Source organism: Episyrphus balteatus, chromosome 1 (assembly GCF_945859705.1).
Source record: "Episyrphus balteatus chromosome 1, idEpiBalt1.1, whole genome shotgun sequence".
Lineage (NCBI taxonomy): Eukaryota > Metazoa > Arthropoda > Insecta > Diptera > Syrphidae > Episyrphus > Episyrphus balteatus.
In genome coordinates, this window is record NC_079134.1 from 106,538,607 (window position 1) to 106,558,768 (window position 20,162).

General features: G+C 34.5%; 1 protein-coding gene across 2 annotated transcripts in view; it reads left to right on the plus strand.

The window, feature by feature from the left end:
• Nucleotides 1–5,214, plus strand: part of LOC129907536 (protein hu-li tai shao) — a 229,736-nt gene extending 224,522 nt beyond the window's left edge. The window contains exon 12 of one of the 2 annotated variants that reach the window (XM_055983819.1): nucleotides 4,672–5,214. In XM_055983819.1, the coding sequence (XP_055839794.1) occupies nucleotides 4,672–4,779 (108 nt within the window). In that variant the 3' untranslated portion in view covers nucleotides 4,780–5,214. Of the gene's footprint in view, nucleotides 1–4,664 lie in introns of both variants that reach the window. The other variant, XM_055983818.1, reaches the window with a different exon arrangement.
• The last annotated feature ends 14,948 nt before the right edge of the window (nucleotides 5,215–20,162 follow it).

Genomic DNA, 20,162 nt, shown 5'->3' on the forward strand with positions numbered 1-20,162 from the left:
CCGAAAGACTTGGGTTTGAATTCTCAAGCGAATATGAAAAACTGAGGGTACTTTCATCAGCGAAACAATTTAATGGATTTGAAGTTTCAGAGAGCAGATCATTAATGAAAATGAGGAAGAGAGTCGGAGACAAAACGGAGCCCTGTGGCACACCAGCATTTATTTTGTGGGTTTCAGACTTGAAACCATCCAATACGACTCGTATTGAACGGCTCGAAAGGTAATTTCTAATCCAATAAAGAAGAGAATCATCGATACCAAATGCATGCATTTTCGATAAGAGAGCTTGATGCCAAACTCTATCAAATGCCTTTGAAATATCAAGTGCAATAATCTTGCTTTCTCCAAAACGATGCAAAGATTTGTTCCACTGTTCGGTGAGATATACCATAAGATCACCAGTGGACCTATTGCTACGAAAGCCGTACTGCCGGTCATTAAGAAGCTTCCGTTCATCGAGATATTTCTTAAGCTGGAAATTAATCAGCGTTTCCATGACCTTGGAAAGAAGGGACGTGAGTTCAATCGGTCGATAGTTGGAGGGTGAGGAGGATTCGCCTTTTTTAGGGACAGGCTGAACAAATGCGGTTTTCCATCGACTCAGAACGAGGCCAGTAGAGTAGGACAGATGAAAAAGCTTACGCAGTGGTTTTGCCAGCGTGGAAGAACACCTCTTCAGAACGATGGGAGGGATACTATCCGGGCCAGCGGATTTGTGTATGTCAAGGTCTTTCAGGACTCTTGCCACTGTACGAGTGCGAAAGATTCGTACCATAGATCCGTTTACACACTCAAGTACTGGAGGAGTCATGACACTATCTGGCAGTGTAGAGTTGGCAGCGAACTGCCATGCGGAAGCTTACCTCTTTAATCCTGATAACCTCTTTGCAGCTTGAGTCAAACCATGCATTCTCTTTCGGTTTGATTGTTTTAACCCTATTCGGGATAAAATTTCACATTCCGGAGAGAATTAAATTTGTGATCATATCTGCACTGGAATCAACGTCACTAGCGAGGAAGCATAGCGACCCGTTAAAGTTTTTAAAGAAACCGTTGAGTCCCTCCCAGTTGGCTTTCTCGTATTGCCAAACAGTTCTCTTTGATTATTTTTCTTTAACTGGATTTTTGACACATGAGAAATTTGCAGATATGACACAATAATCTGACTTGCCTATGGGCGATAATACACTAACAGTGTATTTATCTGGGTCCGAGGTAAGAAACAGGTCTAGAGTGTTTTCAGCTTGGCCCACAACGTCCGAAATTCGAGTTGGCTCGTCAACAAGCTGAGTTAGATGGTTTAATTCAGCGAAGATCTCAACATACCTTCCTTCGGGTGTTGTCTGGCCTAAATAGCGAAGCCACGAAGAATTGTGTACATTGAAATCGCCCGTAATGACGTTTTCAGTGTGAGGATACAGGGAAACAATCCTTTGGATGGAGTCGGACAGAGCATCAAATTCGTTAGAAGTTGAATTACTGTCCAGGTTGGGACTTCTATCGTAAAGAGTTTAATGTCTCCTTATCCTCTAAATATTGAATATGAATAAGTAAATAATTTTTAACATACACCACTTCAGGCAAAATAGACTTTCGAATAACACTAACTGTCCAGCAAACGTAGAACTACAGAAAAAACTGGTGAAATATGTACGCAAAAGAAGTAGGTACTTCTTTTCCACTGAAAAAAGATAGGAGCTCGGGAAAAAACTCAGTTATATACTTTCTGTATATAAGAATACGTGAAGCAGCTATCTCTTTCTTACATGCAAGATGAAATAAATTTCCCCTCCATTAAAAGTACAGACAAATGTACTTTAAAAAGTACGTCAGCGAAGCACATCTGGAGGTGCTTCTGATGTACATTTGCCAGTACTTTTCTAGCTACAGAAAAACCACTGAAATCTGTTCTTTAAAAGTACTATTTCATAAATAAATAAATTGCACGACTGGGGTCGCACGTACTTGCTCTTAGAGTTAAAGTTGCAGTTTTGATTGATATATTAACATGCATTTTTAGGAAAAAAAATTTCAAAATCGTTAGAGCCGTTTTTTAAAAAACTAATTTTTTATAAATATTTTTTTGGAAAAAAAGCTTTAAAATAAAATTGGTATGCCATTTTGTAGAAATCATTAATCAACATCTAAAAACAAAATTTCAAAAAATTCAATGTCCCGTTTTCGAAAATTTGATTTTTCAAAAAACAATTTTCAAATTTTTTTTAAAAATCCAAAAATTATTTTTTTCAAAATTTTATTTTTGGCTTATATTTAAATTATATAAGTGCTTCTTCACAAAAAGTTTCGTTGAAGTCGAATAAGCAGTTTCCGAAATAATCGGATTTGAAAAAAACATTTGAATTTTTTAAACAAAATCGTTGGAGCCGTTTTCGAGATATTTCAATTTTACTAAAATCGATATATGACAAGTACCGTTATTTTTGGTCCAAAAAAATTAATTCCAAAAACCCCTCTGGAGAGTCGTCAAATAACGCTACATACCAAGTTTGACATTAATCGGTCCATCCGTTTAGGCTGTATCTCCTTATACAGACAGACAGACAGACTGACAGACTGACAGACTGACAGACTGACAGACTGACAGACTGACAGACTGACAGACTGACAGACTGACAGACTGACAGACTGACAGACTGACAGACTGACAGACTGACAGACTGACAGACTGACAGACTGACAGACTGACAGACTGACAGACTGACAGACTGACTGACAGACTGACAGACTGACAGACTGACAGACTGACAGACTGACAGACTGACAGACTGACAGACTGACAGACTGACAGACTGACTACTGACAGACTGACAGACTGACAGACAGACAGACAGATAGACAGACGGACTTCCAGGACCCACTTTTTTGGCATTGTCTACCATCGTAATGTCATGGAAAAATGCTATCTCAACTTTTTTTTTTTGTACGAATGCATAACTTGATATATAGTTACGGTGACCATCCGTCCCGGTTTACCCGGGACTGTCCCGTATTTCTACAGCTTGTCCCGGGTTTTTATTTAAGAAACCCGGGACGTATAAGTGTCCCGTATTTTGTAATTTGTCCGGTGATTGTCCCGTATTTGCACATTCTCTGATTTTTGTAATATTTTAAAAACTTTGTACGGAAAACAAAAAAACAGTGGTTGGAAATTAAATTTTTTCTAGTACGCTGCTGAACAAAAACGAAAAATTTTCTAAGTCTCCAAAGTAAAAAAAAAACGATTAAAAACTCTCCATATATTCTAGCACAGGTAAGAATTTCGTTGCCTAAGCTGCGTACTGTGCAACGAAAAGAAAAATTTTCGTTTACGATTTCGTTGTGCTGGTTTTGTATGAAAATTTTCGTTTTGCCTCTAGTTTTAGGCTTTAGTTTTTTTTTAAATGTTCGTCAATTATTTAGTTCTAGCTTCTGTTTGTCAGGTTAGTACACCAGAAAAAATGTTTTCGAATAAAGAACAACATAATGGAAGAGTAAAGAACCCATATAAGTTCCAAAACTTTTAAGGACATGTTAAAAGTTTTCTTAAGGTACAATTTCAAAACCATTTTTTATATAAAAATTTTAAAAAACAGATCTCCCGATTTTGACTAAAAAATATTTTTTTAGAAGTTATTAACAGACATTATTAAAACATTTTCTTGATTTCTGATTTCGTAAGCGACTTAAATGATTTCAACAAAAACGCTCCCATAAAATCGTTTAGGACATCTTAATATCAAAAAAAGGAAAAACTATGAAAACTCATTTAAAAATATTTTAAATTTTTTTTGAAAAATCAATATTTTCAAAACGATCCAACGAATTTTTTATCCGTCCCGGGTTTGGCTTTCAGAAATATGGTCACCGTATATATAGTACCTATATCGCAAGTAAAAAAGATCCCTGGGCGCGCGTCTCTGGCCTTGCCAGTTGAGAAGAGTGAAAAAGAAAAAAATACTCTGTACTTTGGTGGTGGTTTTTGTATCTTTTTTTTAATTTTTTTCTAAATGCACAAGGCTGAAGCTGTGAAGTGGTTTCAACCTTTTCCGAGTAAACAGCAAAATAATTAACAGCGCATTTTGATGGTGGAAATCAATTTTTGTGGCGTGCCAAAGAATTTGTGTGGTAGATTGCTTAGAGAAAATAGTTTCCACAAATAACACTGGGAAGATTATTTATTTTTTTAAATTAAATTGTTTTATTTTTCATTTTTATTCGCCAAATGGAGCACGGAAAATTTTTTTTGCTTAACTTATATGTTGCTTTGGCTATCAATGTTTAACTGGTTTCACTAGAGACTAGAAAATATAAAATGCAGGAAAAGTCAAATCAAACGCGAGCCGCCATTACAAAAGAGGCAAAACTTTGTGCATTGCATACATCGCGCTCTTTTCCTCCCTTTTACCAAATATTATTACTTTTAAATATTTCACTCCGCTAAATATTTAAACCAATTCACACACGACCTTAAAATTAATTTCTCGGAGAAGAAAAGAGATATTGAAAAGATTTAAACCGAGTTTAAAAGAAACCGTCACATATTTACTTGAATTTTTCATAAACGTAAAATTTTGCTAAGTTGATAATATTGCCAACTTCAGGGAGATAACGATTTTTTTAATACCATCTTGTATACGATCTTTTAATTGAAAATTTCTATTTCTGTTCCAGGATATTTCAATAGATGGTTCTCCCAAAAAGGACAAAAAAAAGAAAAAAGGACTCAGGACACCATCATTCTTAAAAAAGAAGAAGGAGAAGAAAAAGGTCGAAACTTAAGGAGGATAACATTATACCCACGTGCATTTAGGCATATTAATTAATATATATAGATTTATGTATTTAAAAAATATGAAAACCAATCAAATAAAAAAAAAAATTTGTAATGTTCATAATATTATATATAAACAATAATAAAAATTATATGCTTTACAATATGACATAGCGAGAAAACAACAATAAATTGACCATCGTGAAAAATATTTAAAAAAAAATAGAAAGCGAATTAAAAAAAAATATTTTGTATTCGTCCTTAAAGCACATCTTAAACCCAGATCACTTTTAATTAAATATATAACAGTAAATTAAGTTTAAAAAATAATTGCAACTCTTTAAATACCTATATTTTTCAATATTAAATTATTATATTGCAAACATAATACTCCCAATAAGAACAAACTTGATTTTTTTTCAATAAAGTTTTATATAATATTACACTATTTGAATACTGAATCCACGAGCTTATAAACGTTTACATGTACACAAAGAAACAGGATCGGACTGGCCATTTGTCAACCGGGCTATTAGCTATCCCACAGTCAGTCGCCAAATACCTATCAATAAATAAAGCACACTCAAAAAATAAAAACCACGAGCTTATTTAATTTTAACTTTAAAACATACTATAGTCAATTTATAAGTTCAAGTGACCTCAACTCCAAAAATTTATAAAGCGTTTCGCCCAGGTACGACTACATACTACAGTCACACTGGGGCAAAGCGACTATTTCTGTGGCATTAAATCAGCTGGTAGGGTTATAAGTCTGAAGCTTTCTAAAAAATATCTTTCGACCATTGACTTATACAGCCTTATCGGGAGTTTCGCCCGAACGTCATTCCACCCGAAAAATCCCCTTTTTCTTTTCCCTTATTTTGAGTTTCACCAGAAAAAAAATTCATGCTCGAAAAATTGCCCTTATCATGAGCATTCAATTCGCGTGCAACACATTTGACGAAAAAAACGTTAAAATAAAAGTTTTTCGTTAAAATAAATTAAATAATTGTTGTGTCGAGGGTGTGGTTCTCTTCGTGTGGAAAGCAAAAGCCTAGCAAGGTTGTAAAAGAATGCAATCTTTTGTGAATGCAGTCTTTGAAATTCATTTACACAATTCTAAATAAAAATTGCATTCATTCACTTAGACTTAGATTTAAAATTTTGCAATCACCAATCATTTTTCGTGAAATGATTGCAATCTTTTTTTTTACCAATCAATTGACTGCATTCAAATGATGGCAATCTTTTGGGAATGCGTGCAGTTTTTGCATTATTTTTGCAATTTTCCATTCCTTGGCAGTCAAGTGTAAGTCAATGAATGCAATCTTTTGATTGAAGTCATTAAAGATTACATTAAAAAAAGATTCTTTTACAACTATGCAGCCTAGGAACAACCAAAAGGAGATCACTGGTACGTACCATAAGAACATTTAGTACGTTCAAACAGCTATCGGATAGGTTTTTGTTGTTGTAAACAATGTTAATAATTGAATCATTTATTTGCAAAATATGATAAGTCCATGATTTTAAATTTTTCAGGAGAAGAAAAAAACGTTCTATTTTCTTTTGATATGCGTAGAAAAATTTATAAAAAATATGTTCTGTAGAACTCTTGCCTAGCTACAAAATACCGTTTCGTTTTTAATTTTTGGAGCGATAGCTCAAAAGATAAAAAATAAAAACGCTTTTGGACTTATCATACTTTGAAAATAAACGGATGTGAAATTAGTTTTTAAATGGATATGCAATTTTGCTTTTAGCCCCAGTCTATCAAACAATTGTATTTGAGAATAAAATACAATGTCCGGACTGCTAATTTAACTTTAAAGTAGCTTTAAACTTAAGATTTTCAGCCATTAATCTAATATACCATTTACATAAAAAGAAGCTGTTGTTTATTTTCAAAAGATGATAAGTCCGGGACTTATTCTGTTTTTGATGCTAAAAAAATATTTCGCGTAGCTGTTAAATCGGATATAGATGGAGTAGATAGTTGATATTTTAAAGACAGACGTGGTTATCCCTGGAGTACAAATTTAGTCAAAAAAACGAATTTTGAAAAAAAGTGGACTTATCATGTTTTGCAAATAAATGATTCAATTAGCAAAGAAACGAACTATTTTTTGTCAAAAAATAATTTGAAGATATCCGAGAATTTCTGGTATACCTCAGGTATTCGAGTGATCAGCTGATAAACATTTATGGCCTTTTTAATTTTGATTGCTTTTCGCGTGATTATTTAGCTTAAAAATAAAATAAAGTCAAATCGATTGCACAAGTACTATCCAACAATAAAAAAAATGTAATTTGCTCAAAAGAAAAAAAAACTTCCCCTCTCAATATTTACATATGTTTTTGTAGTTGCTTGGGCAAGCTATCGAAATAGATTTTCGTTTAAAAAGATATTCCAGATACGGGTATTCCAGATAGCCTATCCGATAAGTGTTTGAACGTGTCCATTGTATGAGTCAAATGAAAATGTATACAGGGTGTCCCAAAAGTCAACGTCGAAACGAAAATGATAGATAGGGTAGGTGGTGACAGTTATCAGAAAAATAATAAAAAAAATCGCAGCCATATATTTTGTGAGTTATGGGCATTCGAAAAAATGGTCACGCTGCACATAGGGGTATTTAGTCAATTTAGGCGGACAAAACACAAAATTTTAAACTGGTCCAAACGTAAAAAAATCAAAATCCTACTAAAAGTAGATAACTTGCTTAGCATTTTCTTATAGTTTTAAAATTGATTATCCCTTCAGGTGACTAACAGCAGCGGTCTAGAGTATAAAGTTTTCAGCCCAAAGATAAAATTAATTTTTTTTGTAATTTAGCGACTGTGCTTAAGTAAGTACTTTTTTTCAAGTGGATGTTGAAAAAAAGTTTTTATGGAATATTGATAAGGAGATACGAAACTGTCTACTAGATGTTGTATCTAAATGTTGTATATGTTGTGTGATATGTTGAATCTCAATAGAAATTAATCGTAAAAAAACTAAATTTCTGTGTTGGTAAGGAGATAAGTTATACAATTTCACATTATTGTGTGATAATATTAAATGTTTTCTAAAGGTTAAACTCTTATCTAATTGAATCTGTAAAAAAAATGTGCAACTAAGTGCAACTTCGACACATTTGCCCTTCTTAAAGATTTTAGGTTTTGAAAAATGGTTACCTTGTATTCAGCATCCAAATTTTAAGTTTTTTTTTTAAGATTCAACTTCTTGAGTTACAGAATCTGAATCCTTATGATTTTTCCTAGATTTTAAGACCTTTATCTTGGCGATACCATAAATAGAACTCCATTTATAAGTGATTTAACAAACAATTGGGATCCAATCTTGACACTTTTTTCTTTGATCAAAAAGTGGTTTAGGAAGAAAAATGTTTTCATTGAAATCAACACTTAAAACACTTTATTCCAGTACTAAATACAAGCTTTTACCTTGTTGATGAAGATAAACCGGAAAAATAATTTTGTCCGCGTAAAATTGGCAAATACCCCTATGTGCGCTGTGACGGTTTTTCATGTGCCGTGACCACAAATCTTAATTTTTCTCATTTTTTTCTTTTGTTACGGAACCTTGAATAACCCTGCTTCCAAATGCATTCAAAAATTTTAACTCAGCTGCATCAGTTTTAAAGTAAATATTACTTTTTTGCCCAACTAAGTAATAAAAAATTGACATGACTCTAATTCAATGAACCGTAGTGTAAAAAAAAATGCAGTACGATGTTTCGGCAAGTTATCTTAAAAGTTGGTGTGTTCAATTCTATTTATTTATTTATTTATTTCAATTCGTTGAATACTAACGTGAATATACTTAGGTATACATATATACATAATACTTAAAAGTTAAAATCTAAATTAATTACTCTAAGCTATTGAAAAACATAGTTTTGAACTTAATGCTTAATGACTTAGAACCGATGGGGATGATATTGACCCATTAATAATTCCAACAATAAAACAAAATTGCAAATACTTTCTATCGTCAGTAAGTGAAGGAAGATTAATTAATTTGAGTCTTTGAGAGTAAGGGGGAAGTAAATTATCATGTGACCAAGGAAGAAAACGAAGACAGAAACGCGAAAACCTTCTCTGAATTGCTTCAAGTCTTGTTATATGAGTGGCATAGTAAAGTGACCACACAACGCAGCTATATTCGAGTGTTAGTCGTACAAAAGACACAAAGAGCAGTTTTAGAACATAAGGGTCGCGGAAATCGCGACCAAATCTCTTTATAAATCCTAGCATTTTATTACCTTTTTTAATAATATAGTTTAATTGATCTATAAATGTTAGCTCAGGATCAAGAAAAACTCCTAAGTCTGAAAACACGGGGACTTTACTTAAGTGACATGAATCAAACGAATATTTAAAAACAAACGGGACTTTTTTGCGTGTAAAATTCATAGTTTTACACTTGTCGACATTAAGAACAAGACGATTTTTTTTGCACCATTCCCTAAATAAAATTAAGTCTTCATGTAATAGTAAAGAGTCAGAAGTACATTTAAAACTTTTGAAAAGCTTAATGTCATCAGCATAAATAAGGACGGACGAATTTTTAATGATCGAAACCAAGTCATTTATAAAGAAAAATAAATAAAATTGGGCCTAAATGGCTACCCTGAGGAACGCCTGAATTGACAACAAATTGGTTCGAACACATATTACGAAATACTACACTGGGGCCCTATTTTGTAAAACGATTATCGTTGAAGCTACTTCGTTCTTGTTCAAATGCGATTAGCAGTTAGATTTCAACGTTACTCGTTAATGCTTACGACTGTCATTTCCCTATAGTTTGGTAAAAAAAAAAAAAAAATTGCCAAACTTCGAAGCCAATTTTATTTCCACTGATTGCAATGAAATAACAAATATATAAACATACTCAATTATTAAAACGAAGAAGTAAATTTTTTATTATTTATTAAAGCACCACAACACAATAAAACAAACAATTGATCTCAATCTCCATGGCCAATTTGCAATGGCAGAGATAAAGTTCTCGGAAAGATGACTTTCTCCTTTAAAATTTATAAAATAAATAGTCAAAATCAATTCAATTTTATTATGTTTTTGAATAGAAAATGCTATTAAATAGGACAAGAAAAGTAAAGGAAATTTTTTTTGCCACTGAAGATGTTGTTGGTACGCTTGAAAAAAAAATTGTTTTTTCATTTTTATCTGGCAATATTTTCAACCATGCATTATCGTTGTACGAAATCGCTCTATGTCGTGACTATCGTTGTCCTGGGTATCGTTGTTTTGCCTTTCGTTTCGTAATACGAAATAGGGCCCCTGTAAAGCCTATTTTTTAAATACGAGGATAACCAATTTAAAAAACTATTATTAAATCCAAAATTGCTTAATTTTAATATGAATGTTTTATGGCACAGCTTGTCAAAGGCTTTACTAAAGTCAGTGAACACACAATCGACTTGCCCACGTTTTCAAAAATATCTAAACAAAAGGACGTGAAGTTAAATAAATTAGTGATGGTAGACTTTTTTTAACGAATCCATGTTGTTGATCATAAATAAATTGATGTACAATGAAAGGTAAGTACATTACATACAATTGAGTCAAACTGTTTTAATATACTTTGTGCTACTGTATCTTCGTTTATTTCAAAATTAATAGAATTTAAGTGAGGGAAATTCACCTCAGCAGAAGAAATGTAAGAAGGGTTCTCTGAGTTTGAATCTTCGAAAGCTTCTTTAAAGAAGCTTGCAAACATATTTGAGATTATCTCGCCCAGCAATCGTAGAACTACAGAAAAAACCGGTGAAATATGTACGTAAAAGAAGTACTTCTTTTCCACTGAAAAAAGATAGGAGCTCGGGAAAAAACTCAGTTATATACTTTCTGTATATAAGAATACGTGAAGCAGCTATCTCTTTCTTGCATGCAAGATGAAATAAATTTGCCCTCCATTAATAGTACAGACAAATGTACTTCAAAAGTGCATCAGCGAAGCACTTCTGGAAGTGATTCTGATGTACATTTTCCAGTACTTTTTTACCTACAGAAAAAACACTGAAACTTGTACTTTTAAAGTACTTATTTGGAGCACTTTCATGGGTTTATATCCGTATTGCTAAAATCCATATTTTAATTTCATCTGAAAATAAAAAAATCTTCAAAACAAACAAACAATTCTTTTAAACAACTATTATTTAATATTTTATTGGAAAAACACAAAATAGTTTTTTTTTTAAACAAAATACATAAAAAAAAAGATCCTTGGGCACGCGACTGTGGCCTGACCAGTTGAGAAAAATGAAAAAGAAAAAAATACTCTGCAGTCTGCACTTTGGTGGTAGTTTTTGTATTACTCCAGTCAAAGCGTCATTTGACCTTGCGATGAGAGGCACTGTCTGTTTTTATTTCATGGATCGATGGGGGTATATTTTAAAGGCTTAAACCCAATTTCTCACCACCTGATCATTCTTTTTAGCGGAGTTATTCACAAAAATGCATTTTTTGGGATATTTTACTTCTAAGCTAATATCTTTGCTCCAGATTATCGTAGACCAAAAAATAAACATACATTCTCTTCCTTATAATATTTTCTATCGTTGTATGTAATTTCATTGTATTTGAGTGAGTAAATATAAAATGGCAACCATTTAAATATTTATATGTTGTTAAAAAACACATTTTTGTCATTATTTCGAAAAAAGCTTATATCATGATTGACATTTTTCTAACCTATTTTGTAGCCCTTTTCATGTCCTGCATTTTACAGAAAAAATCAGCTCTTTATCACCAAAGATGGCCGAGCTATTGATAAATGAAGGCATGCAAAACCGGTGCGAAAACACCCAAAAATATCGTTTTTTGGGAATAACTCGACTTCAGAATGTCCTACGGCAAAAAATAAAGCAATGAATTGTTCGTTACAACATTTTCTATCAATTTAATGCACAATCTTTTTGTTGAAACAAATAAAAAATAAGTAATATTAAGTCAAAGTCATTTTTTTGTTTAGCAAACTCTTGCCTTATTATTTTGCAAACGGTGCAAGTATTGGCTATTAAAATAAAATATTATTGTAGTCCTTTAAATTATCTACAATTTAAAAAAAAATTTAGCACTCTACGACCCACACGAGCCGAGTAATTAATTTTTTAAAAAAGGTCCAAATGACCAACGAAAAAACATAAGACAAATTCTCTTATAACAAGAAACAATGAAAACAACCCCTCTCACTGAGAACTAGTATTCGAATCATAAACAAGGGAATTTTGTTTGAATTTTCGTACGGATTAATGCTTTCTTAAAATTATAATAGCTCGGCTCCCGTGGGTCGTAGAAAGCTAAATTTTTTTTTGAATTGTAGATAATTTAAAGGACTACAATAATATTTTATTTTCTTAGCCAATACTTGCACCGTTCGCAAAATAATAAGGCAAGAGTTTGCTAAACAAAAAAACGACTTTGACTTAATATTACTTATTTTTTATTTGTTTCAACAAAAAGATTGTGCACTAAATTGATAGAAAATGTTGTAACGAACATTGCTTTATTTTTTGCCGTAGGACATTCTGAAGTCGAGTTATTCCCAAAAAACGATATTTTTGAGTGTTTTCGCACCGGTTTTGCATGCGTTCATTTATCAATAGCTCGGCCATCTTTGGTGATAAAGAGCTGATTTTTTCTGTAAAATGCAGGACATAAACAGCGCTACAAAATAGGTTAGAAAAATGTCAATCATGATATAAGCTTTTTTCGAAATAATGACAAAAATGTGTTTTTTAACAACAAGAATTTGACTTTAAATGGTTGCCATTTTCTATTTACTCACTCAAATACAATGAAATTACATACAACGATAGAAAATATTATAAGGAAGAGAATGTATGTTTATTTTTTGGTCTACGATAATCTGGAGCAAAGATATTAGCTTAGAAGTAAAATATCCCAAAAAATGCATTTTTGTGAATAACTCCGCTAAAAAGAATGATCAGGTGGTGAGAAATTGGGTTTAAGCCTTTTAAATATACCCCTATCGATCCATGAAATAAAAACTGACAGTGCCTCTCATCGCAAGGTGAGGCCCTTTTTTCCGACGCTTTGACTGGAGTATATCTTGTTTTGACTTTTTTTTTTCTAAATGCTCAAGGCTGAAGCTGCTGTAAACTCAGTCAATGATGTCTGGAATTGATCGCCACTAAAAGACAGAAAAATCAACAACTTTATAATTTATCAATTTTATAATCAGCATACCTTTATTTTCCAAATCAATTGGTGGTTGTTTTTGTATCATTTTTGTATTACTTTTTTTTTTCTAAATGCACAAGGCTGAGGCTGTGCATTTTGATGGTGGAAATAAATTTTTGTGGCGTGCCGAAGAATTTGTGTGGTAGATATTGTTTGGAGAAAATAGTTTTTACAAATAACACTCAACACTGAGAAGATTATATATTTTTTAAATTAAATTGTTTTAATTTTTATTCTTCAAATGGAGCAGCGAAAATTTTTTTTGATGTTGCTGTGGCTGTGGCTATCAAGGTTTTACTGGTTTCACTAGAAAATATAAAATGTAGGAAAAGTCAAATCAAACGCGAGCCGCCATTACAAAAGAGACAAAACTTTGTGCATTGCATACATCGCGCTCTTTTCCTCCCATTTATCAAAGAAGAGTTTATTTTTTCAGGAGAAACAAAACTTCTATTTTTGGAGGGGAGAGATTTTGGTAAATAAGGAAACACATACATCCTCAACATAAGCTTTGTTGGTGGTTGTATTTTCCCCTAAACTACTGAGGTTTGGTTTGCAGGGCGGGTTCATGACTAGTTGACGATGAATTATTCATAGAGTTTGGGTAGCCGCTAGTTTTTTTCTTACAATTAACAAATTTCAAAAAATTATCAGGATTTGATTTTAGATCACGTTCAATTTTAGATATGTAATTTTCGTATATAAAGAATTAGAGTGCTCTGCAAATAATTGTTTTATAATTAAGAATGTTTCAATATCTTCATCGGTTCTTGTACTATTATATTTTATTTAATATATTTATTTAGCTTAATACAAGCAATAAACTTACAACTATTGTTTACAAAATAAACTTAAAAACTAGATTATAAAAATACTTAAAAACTAAGAGTACTTGAGAGTTGAGAAACTTAGGAAGGTTGTGGGGATAAGAAATACTTGTAGAGAGAGGTTTTCAGGGAATGCTTGGAGGGGTGGAAATCAAAAGAATTATCCACGCTATTAGCAGCACGTAGCATGCGATTCATTGGTTCATTGAACCCATAGTTTGTACGGTGAAAATCAAGAGCAAAAAGGTAAACATCGGAGATTTCTCGGGTTAGTAAAAAGGCAGATTTTTTGCAAGGGGGCAGGGCAATCGTTATTACCAGTTAAAACTTGATGGATGAAAATAATGTCAGAAACTTTACGGCGTATATCAAGGGGTTGTAGATCAATGAGTTTTAAGCGATCAACGTAAGGAGGAAGGTTAAGTCTGTCAGGCCAGGGAAGACCACGGAGGGTAGGTAGAGATGGCGGTCATAAGCAGCCTAGCTTGATGACCCAAATAGCGCAAAAAGCGAGTTATAAATGGGTTAATTGGAATAAAGTGATTTCAATACATACGAGTGTTTAGGCTAGGAATGAGATCAAGTCTTTGATCTTTAATTCTGAGATGTTATTTATATCGTTGAAAAATTCACTGCCCACGGAGGGCAAATCGAAGGAATCTACGTTGAACGGCTTCTATACGAAGAGAGTGAGATGCATAAAATGGGGACCATATCTGACTAGCATGTTCAAGAAGTGGTCTGACAAATGTAAGATAGAGGGTTTTAGTGACGTAGGGGTCGGAGAATTCTTTAGACCAACGTTTGACAAAACCTAGTGCGGAGTTTGCTCTATTTATGGAGTTAGTGATGTGGAATTTGAAATTAAGTTCCTTATCACATATTACTCCGAGATAACGAATCAATAATGAATCAACTTGTATGACAGGCTGGTTATTAATTAAGTAGGTACGAGGGAAAAGTAATGAGCGTTTACGTGAATACGTTATTGCTTGACATTTGCCCACATTAAGCTCTAGGACAGGGTCGGACTGGCCATACAACAAGGCTGGCGAATGCCATCCGGGCCCCTGCTGTTGGAATTTTTTTTTAATCGATGTAACAATAACACAAACTTGTTGAATACTTGTTTCACAATAAAAAAAAAACTACAGACAATTTTATAGAGTAAAATTAAATCAAGGTTATTGTAGAAAACTCACTACTTGAGTTCTAAAATGGGCGTGAACCCATCTAGGGGCCCAAGGACAATTTCAAAGTTATTTTTACTGTATGACGAATTTTTTTTTAATCAAGCAATCTCCGGGCCCATAGGATAAAAAAAAATGAAAACATAATAAATGTATTGATCATTTAAAAGGCCCCTCAACCCATCCAGGGCCCTTAATTTCACAATATCATTTTCAAAACTATTCTTAAATGGTAACAAACAAATTTGCTCTAATTATAAAATGTAACGTTTTTATTGCTCAATGGGGACCTCCAGCTAGCCGGGCCCAAAACCTGGTCGTTACTATTTCAAAACTATGTTTACATGATACAAATTTTTTTTGTTTTCTTAATAAAAAAATATTGCTTTTATAACTATTTATCACTAAAAGGGCCTAAATACAGCCCGGGCCTATATCTAACTATTTGTACTTAAATGTTGACAAGATTTTTTTAAATTATAAAACATATTGCTTTACACGTTAAATTTGCAAAAGATCCTTCTAACTGACTCCGGGTATTAAAGCAGACTTTTAATTTTACAAAATTATGCTGAAATAAAAACGAGAATTTTTGTTATTTTGTATCAATTATAAAATTAATTAATGACCAAAGGACCCCATTCAACCGGTTCCGGGCCCAACAGCTGATTTTTAATTTTTTTAAATTGTGTTAAAACATTAAACAGAATTTTTATTATTTTGTATCAGTTATAAAATTTTTAAATGACAAAAGGGCCCCTTCAACTTTAAAATATTAAAGAAAATTTTTATTATTTTGTATCAATTATAATTTTTTTAATGACCAAAGGGCCCCTTAAACTGATACCGGGCTCCACAGCTGATTTCTAATTTTTTTAAATTGATTTAAAATTTTAAAGCTGATTTTAAAAAATGAAAGAAAATTTTTATTATTTTATAAATTTTTTTAATGACCAAAGGGCCCCTTCAACTGATCCCGGGCCCCACAGCGGCGCGGGCCCCTTTTATCATTTTGCCACCCGGGCCCCTATGCCCCAGTCCGACCCTGCTCTAGGAAGTTTTTCTCACACCAGGTTGAAAATCGGTTAAGGTCAAGTTGAAGAAAGAGAGAGTCATTAAGGGAGGAGATACATCTATATATTTTTTTATCGTCGGCGTATACAGACATTGAAGAATCTTTTATTACACTATCGTCATCGTTGATTGTTAGTATGAAGATCAAAGGACCGAGATGGCTACCTTGCGGAACCCCAGATGTTGCAATAATCGGATAAGATTCTGAACCTCTAAAAAGGACGTTATACTGACGTCCATTTAAATAAGATTCAATCCATGCCATAAAGGAAGGTTGAAAACCAAGTGATTTAAGTTTGAAGAGAATAAGGGTATGTGAAAATTTATCGAAGGCTTTGCTTAAGTCAGTTGCAATGACATCAATTTCTTTGCCAGCCTCCATGGCACATATTGAACTGGAGACAAAATCAACTAAGTTTGTGGTAGTTGACCTACCAGTTAAAAAACCATGTTGATTGGGGGAGAAAATTTGTTTGCAATGGAAGAGCATTGTATCATAAATTATGCTTTCAAAAAGTTTTGGGATGCATGATAGTTTAGCGATGGGGCGGTAGTTAGATATTTCTTTTTTGGGACCTTTTTTTATGGATTTGGATAATAAAGGAGTATTTCCAAGGAGAAGGGAAGATACCTTTTGAAATAGAAAGCTGGAAAAGAGCAGTTAAGGGTTCCACTACATTTGTAAAACATTTTTTTTAAATTATTGAAGGTTAACCATCAGGACCTGCAGTATATTTTGTTTTGAGCTTGTCTATCTTTCCATCAACAATGACGAAGGAATAACAATGGAAGTTAATGAAGTTTGGGTACAAGTGGCTAAATAAGAAAAATAATTTAGATCAGGTTGTGAGATATTATTTGAAAAAGACTGGCTAAAGAATTGAGCAAATAGATTATTATTTTAGGATCATCAGAACTTGTATTCAAAAAAGTAAGGGTAGCTATCGGATTTCTTTTTAGCGTTAATGAAATGGAAAAAACTTTTAGGATCAGATAATATGTTGCATTGCTTTTTTGAATGGTAATTATTATATAGAGAAATACATAACTCAGAAAACAAAGAGTTCGCGCACTGGAAATTCGAGAAATCAAAGCCAGACCGAGAGAGCAAATATTTGCGCCAGAGTTTATTTCTTCTATTTCAAAGTGACTTAAGTTCGTTGTTATACCACGGAGGACTAGACGAAATGTTTTTTTGGGGGGCAGTTGGTACAGATTGACTGATACAATTGAAGACGATTGAATAGAATTGAAGGAGAGAAGCATTGATATCGCGACTATTAAGGATACTACTAAAGTTGGCAGCGTGTAGTAAGTCATTTAGTTTCGAAAAATTTGCTTTACGAAAATTGAAGACAATGTGGAATTCAGATGGAATGACAGTATGGGAGGAGTTGTAGGAAAAGGTAAGAAATAGAGGAGGGTGATACGGATCTAGGGTCGAAAGAAGGTGGTCGTTAGCAGTAAGTATGCAGTTATCTACATCTGAAGAGTAGACGAGATCGAGTTGGCGCCCTAAGTTATTTTTAACTCCGCTTAGTTGAAAAAGTCCTAAGTCTGAAAGGGAATCAGTGATTAGGATTTCCTTATCTGTTTTAGCATTTGAAGTAAAAAAGTGAGATTCATCATCAGAGGGAGTCCATTGAAGATTAGGAAAATTGAAGTCTCCTAAGACTAAGACTACATCTGACGGGTCGGCGACATCGAAGATAGAATCAAGAGCATCAACTGCAATCTGATATGATTCGATAGGTTGACAAGGACGGATATAACAGCAAGCTGTGTAGAGGGAAGATTTGCCAATTTTTGCTTTGACACAAATAAACTCGAAAGAAGGGGAGTCAGAGATTTTGAGGAGTGATGAGTCAAAGCGATTGAACACCACGACCAAAGGATAAATCACTATCCAAAGAACCTTACTTACTTACTTACTTAGGGTGACCAGCGCCGTAAGGCGGCTACAATCCGCTGTGGATTTGGGCCTCAACCAACAAGCTTCGCCAGCTAGCTCTATCCTTAGCTCGCTGCTTCCAGTTGCGCACGCCAAGTTGATTGAGGTCCCCTTTCACTTGGTTGCACCACCTCAGACGAGGTCTTCCTCTACTGCGCCGTCCCTCTGGGTTGGAGTCGAAAACTTTCCGGGCCGGAGCATTGTTGTCCATGCGCTCCACGTGACCTAGCCATCTCAGGCGCTGCACCTTCACTATCTTGGCTAAGTTAACGTCCTTGTACAACCGGTAAAGCTCGTTGTTGTACCTTCTTCTCCAATCACCATCAATACACACGGGACCAAAAATCGCACGAAGAACTTTTCTCTCGAAACAATCCAAGATGTTTTCATCCGCCCTCGTTAAAGTCCATGCTTCTGCACCATATAGCAGGACTGGGATGATAAGGGTCTTCTATAGGGACACCTATATTGCTCGAGAGAGGGCTTCGCTGGTCAATTGCCTTCTCAAACCAAAGTAGCAGTGGTTGGCAAGAGTAATTCTCCGTTTGATTTCAGCGCTGATGTTGTTGTCCGTGTTTATAGCGGAGCCTAGGTAGACGAAGTCCTTTACTACCTTGAAGTTATGGCTGTCGATGGTGACGTTTTGTCCAATGCGTCGGTGTTGTGTGTCCTTTTTTGACGACAGCATATACTTTGTTTTGCCCTCATTGACCCTTAAACCCATTTTTGCCGCTTCCGTTTCAATGCTTACAAAAGCGCCATTGACATCACGCTGAGTTCTTCCGATTATGTCAATATCGTCGGCATATGCAAGCAGCTGAACGGACTTTTGAAAGATGGTGCCTCTGGTGTTTACGTTTGAGTTCTGTATAATTCTTTCAAGAACGATGTTAAAGAAATCGCATGACAGTGCGTCGCCTTGTCTAAAACCTTTTTCGACATTAAACGCTTCGGTTAGGTCTTTACCGACTCTGACGGAGCAGCGTGCATTCTCCATCGTCATCCTGCACAGCCGGACGAGCTTTGCAGGGATGCCAAAACTAGACATAGCTCTATACAGTTCATCTCTGTATATACTGTCATACGCGGCTTTAAAATCGATGAACAGGTGGTGGGTATCGATTTGTTGTTCCTGGGTTTTTTCCAAGATCTGCCGTAATATGAATATTTGATCGATGGTGGACTTTCCTGGTCTAAAGCCACACTAATAAGGACCTATCAGGTTGTTGACGAACGGCTTCAGACGTTCACATAGTACGGCAGAGAGGATCTTATATGCGATGTTAAGGAGGCTGATTCCTCTGTAGTTGGCGCAGGTTAGAGGGTCTCCTTTCTTAAGGATCGGGCACACGATGCTGAGATTCCATTCTGTGGGCATGCTTTCCTCCGACCATATTCGGCAGATGAGCTGGTGCATACTCCTAACCAGGTCATCTCCTGCTGCTTTAAATAGTTCGGCAGCAAGGCCGTCAGCTCCAGCGGCTTTGTTTGACTTAAGCTTGGATATGACTGCCTTCACTTCTTCCAGGTCGGGGGGACGGAAATGTTGGCCTTCATCGTCGATATTGAATGGTGCAATCTGTCTTTGGGATGTTCTTTTTACCTTCTGGTAAAACTTACGAACTTCATTCCTGTTATAGCATCCCTCTATTTCCACGATCGCTTCTTTCTCGTGTTGCCTCTTTTTTTTCCTGAGAAACCATCCAAAGAACCATCTGCTCTAAAAACATAGTAGATGATTCGTTTCTGTGAGTGCAAAGATATCATAGGGAAGTGTAGAAGAATTAAAATAGACAGATGAGGTTTTTGTGCGAAGACCTCTGACATTTTGGTAATATAAAGACAAACATTCTGGGAGATTATTTTGGGATTTTGGAGGGTTAGGAGCGATAAGAGGATTGCTTAAAATGGATGTGAGAGGCAAAAGTCGCAAGGTCTTTAGAAACAGCGGGAGAAATATCCAAATTATCCAGGAAGCGCGTATAAATATTACGAAGGGAGATGGGGTCTGTTGGAAGGCCTTCATTTTTTTTAAGCGCGTCTTGGTTTTACCGTCAATACAGACAGAATCAGGTTTGTCGTAAAGGTAGGCTAGATACAAGCGAACGTTATCG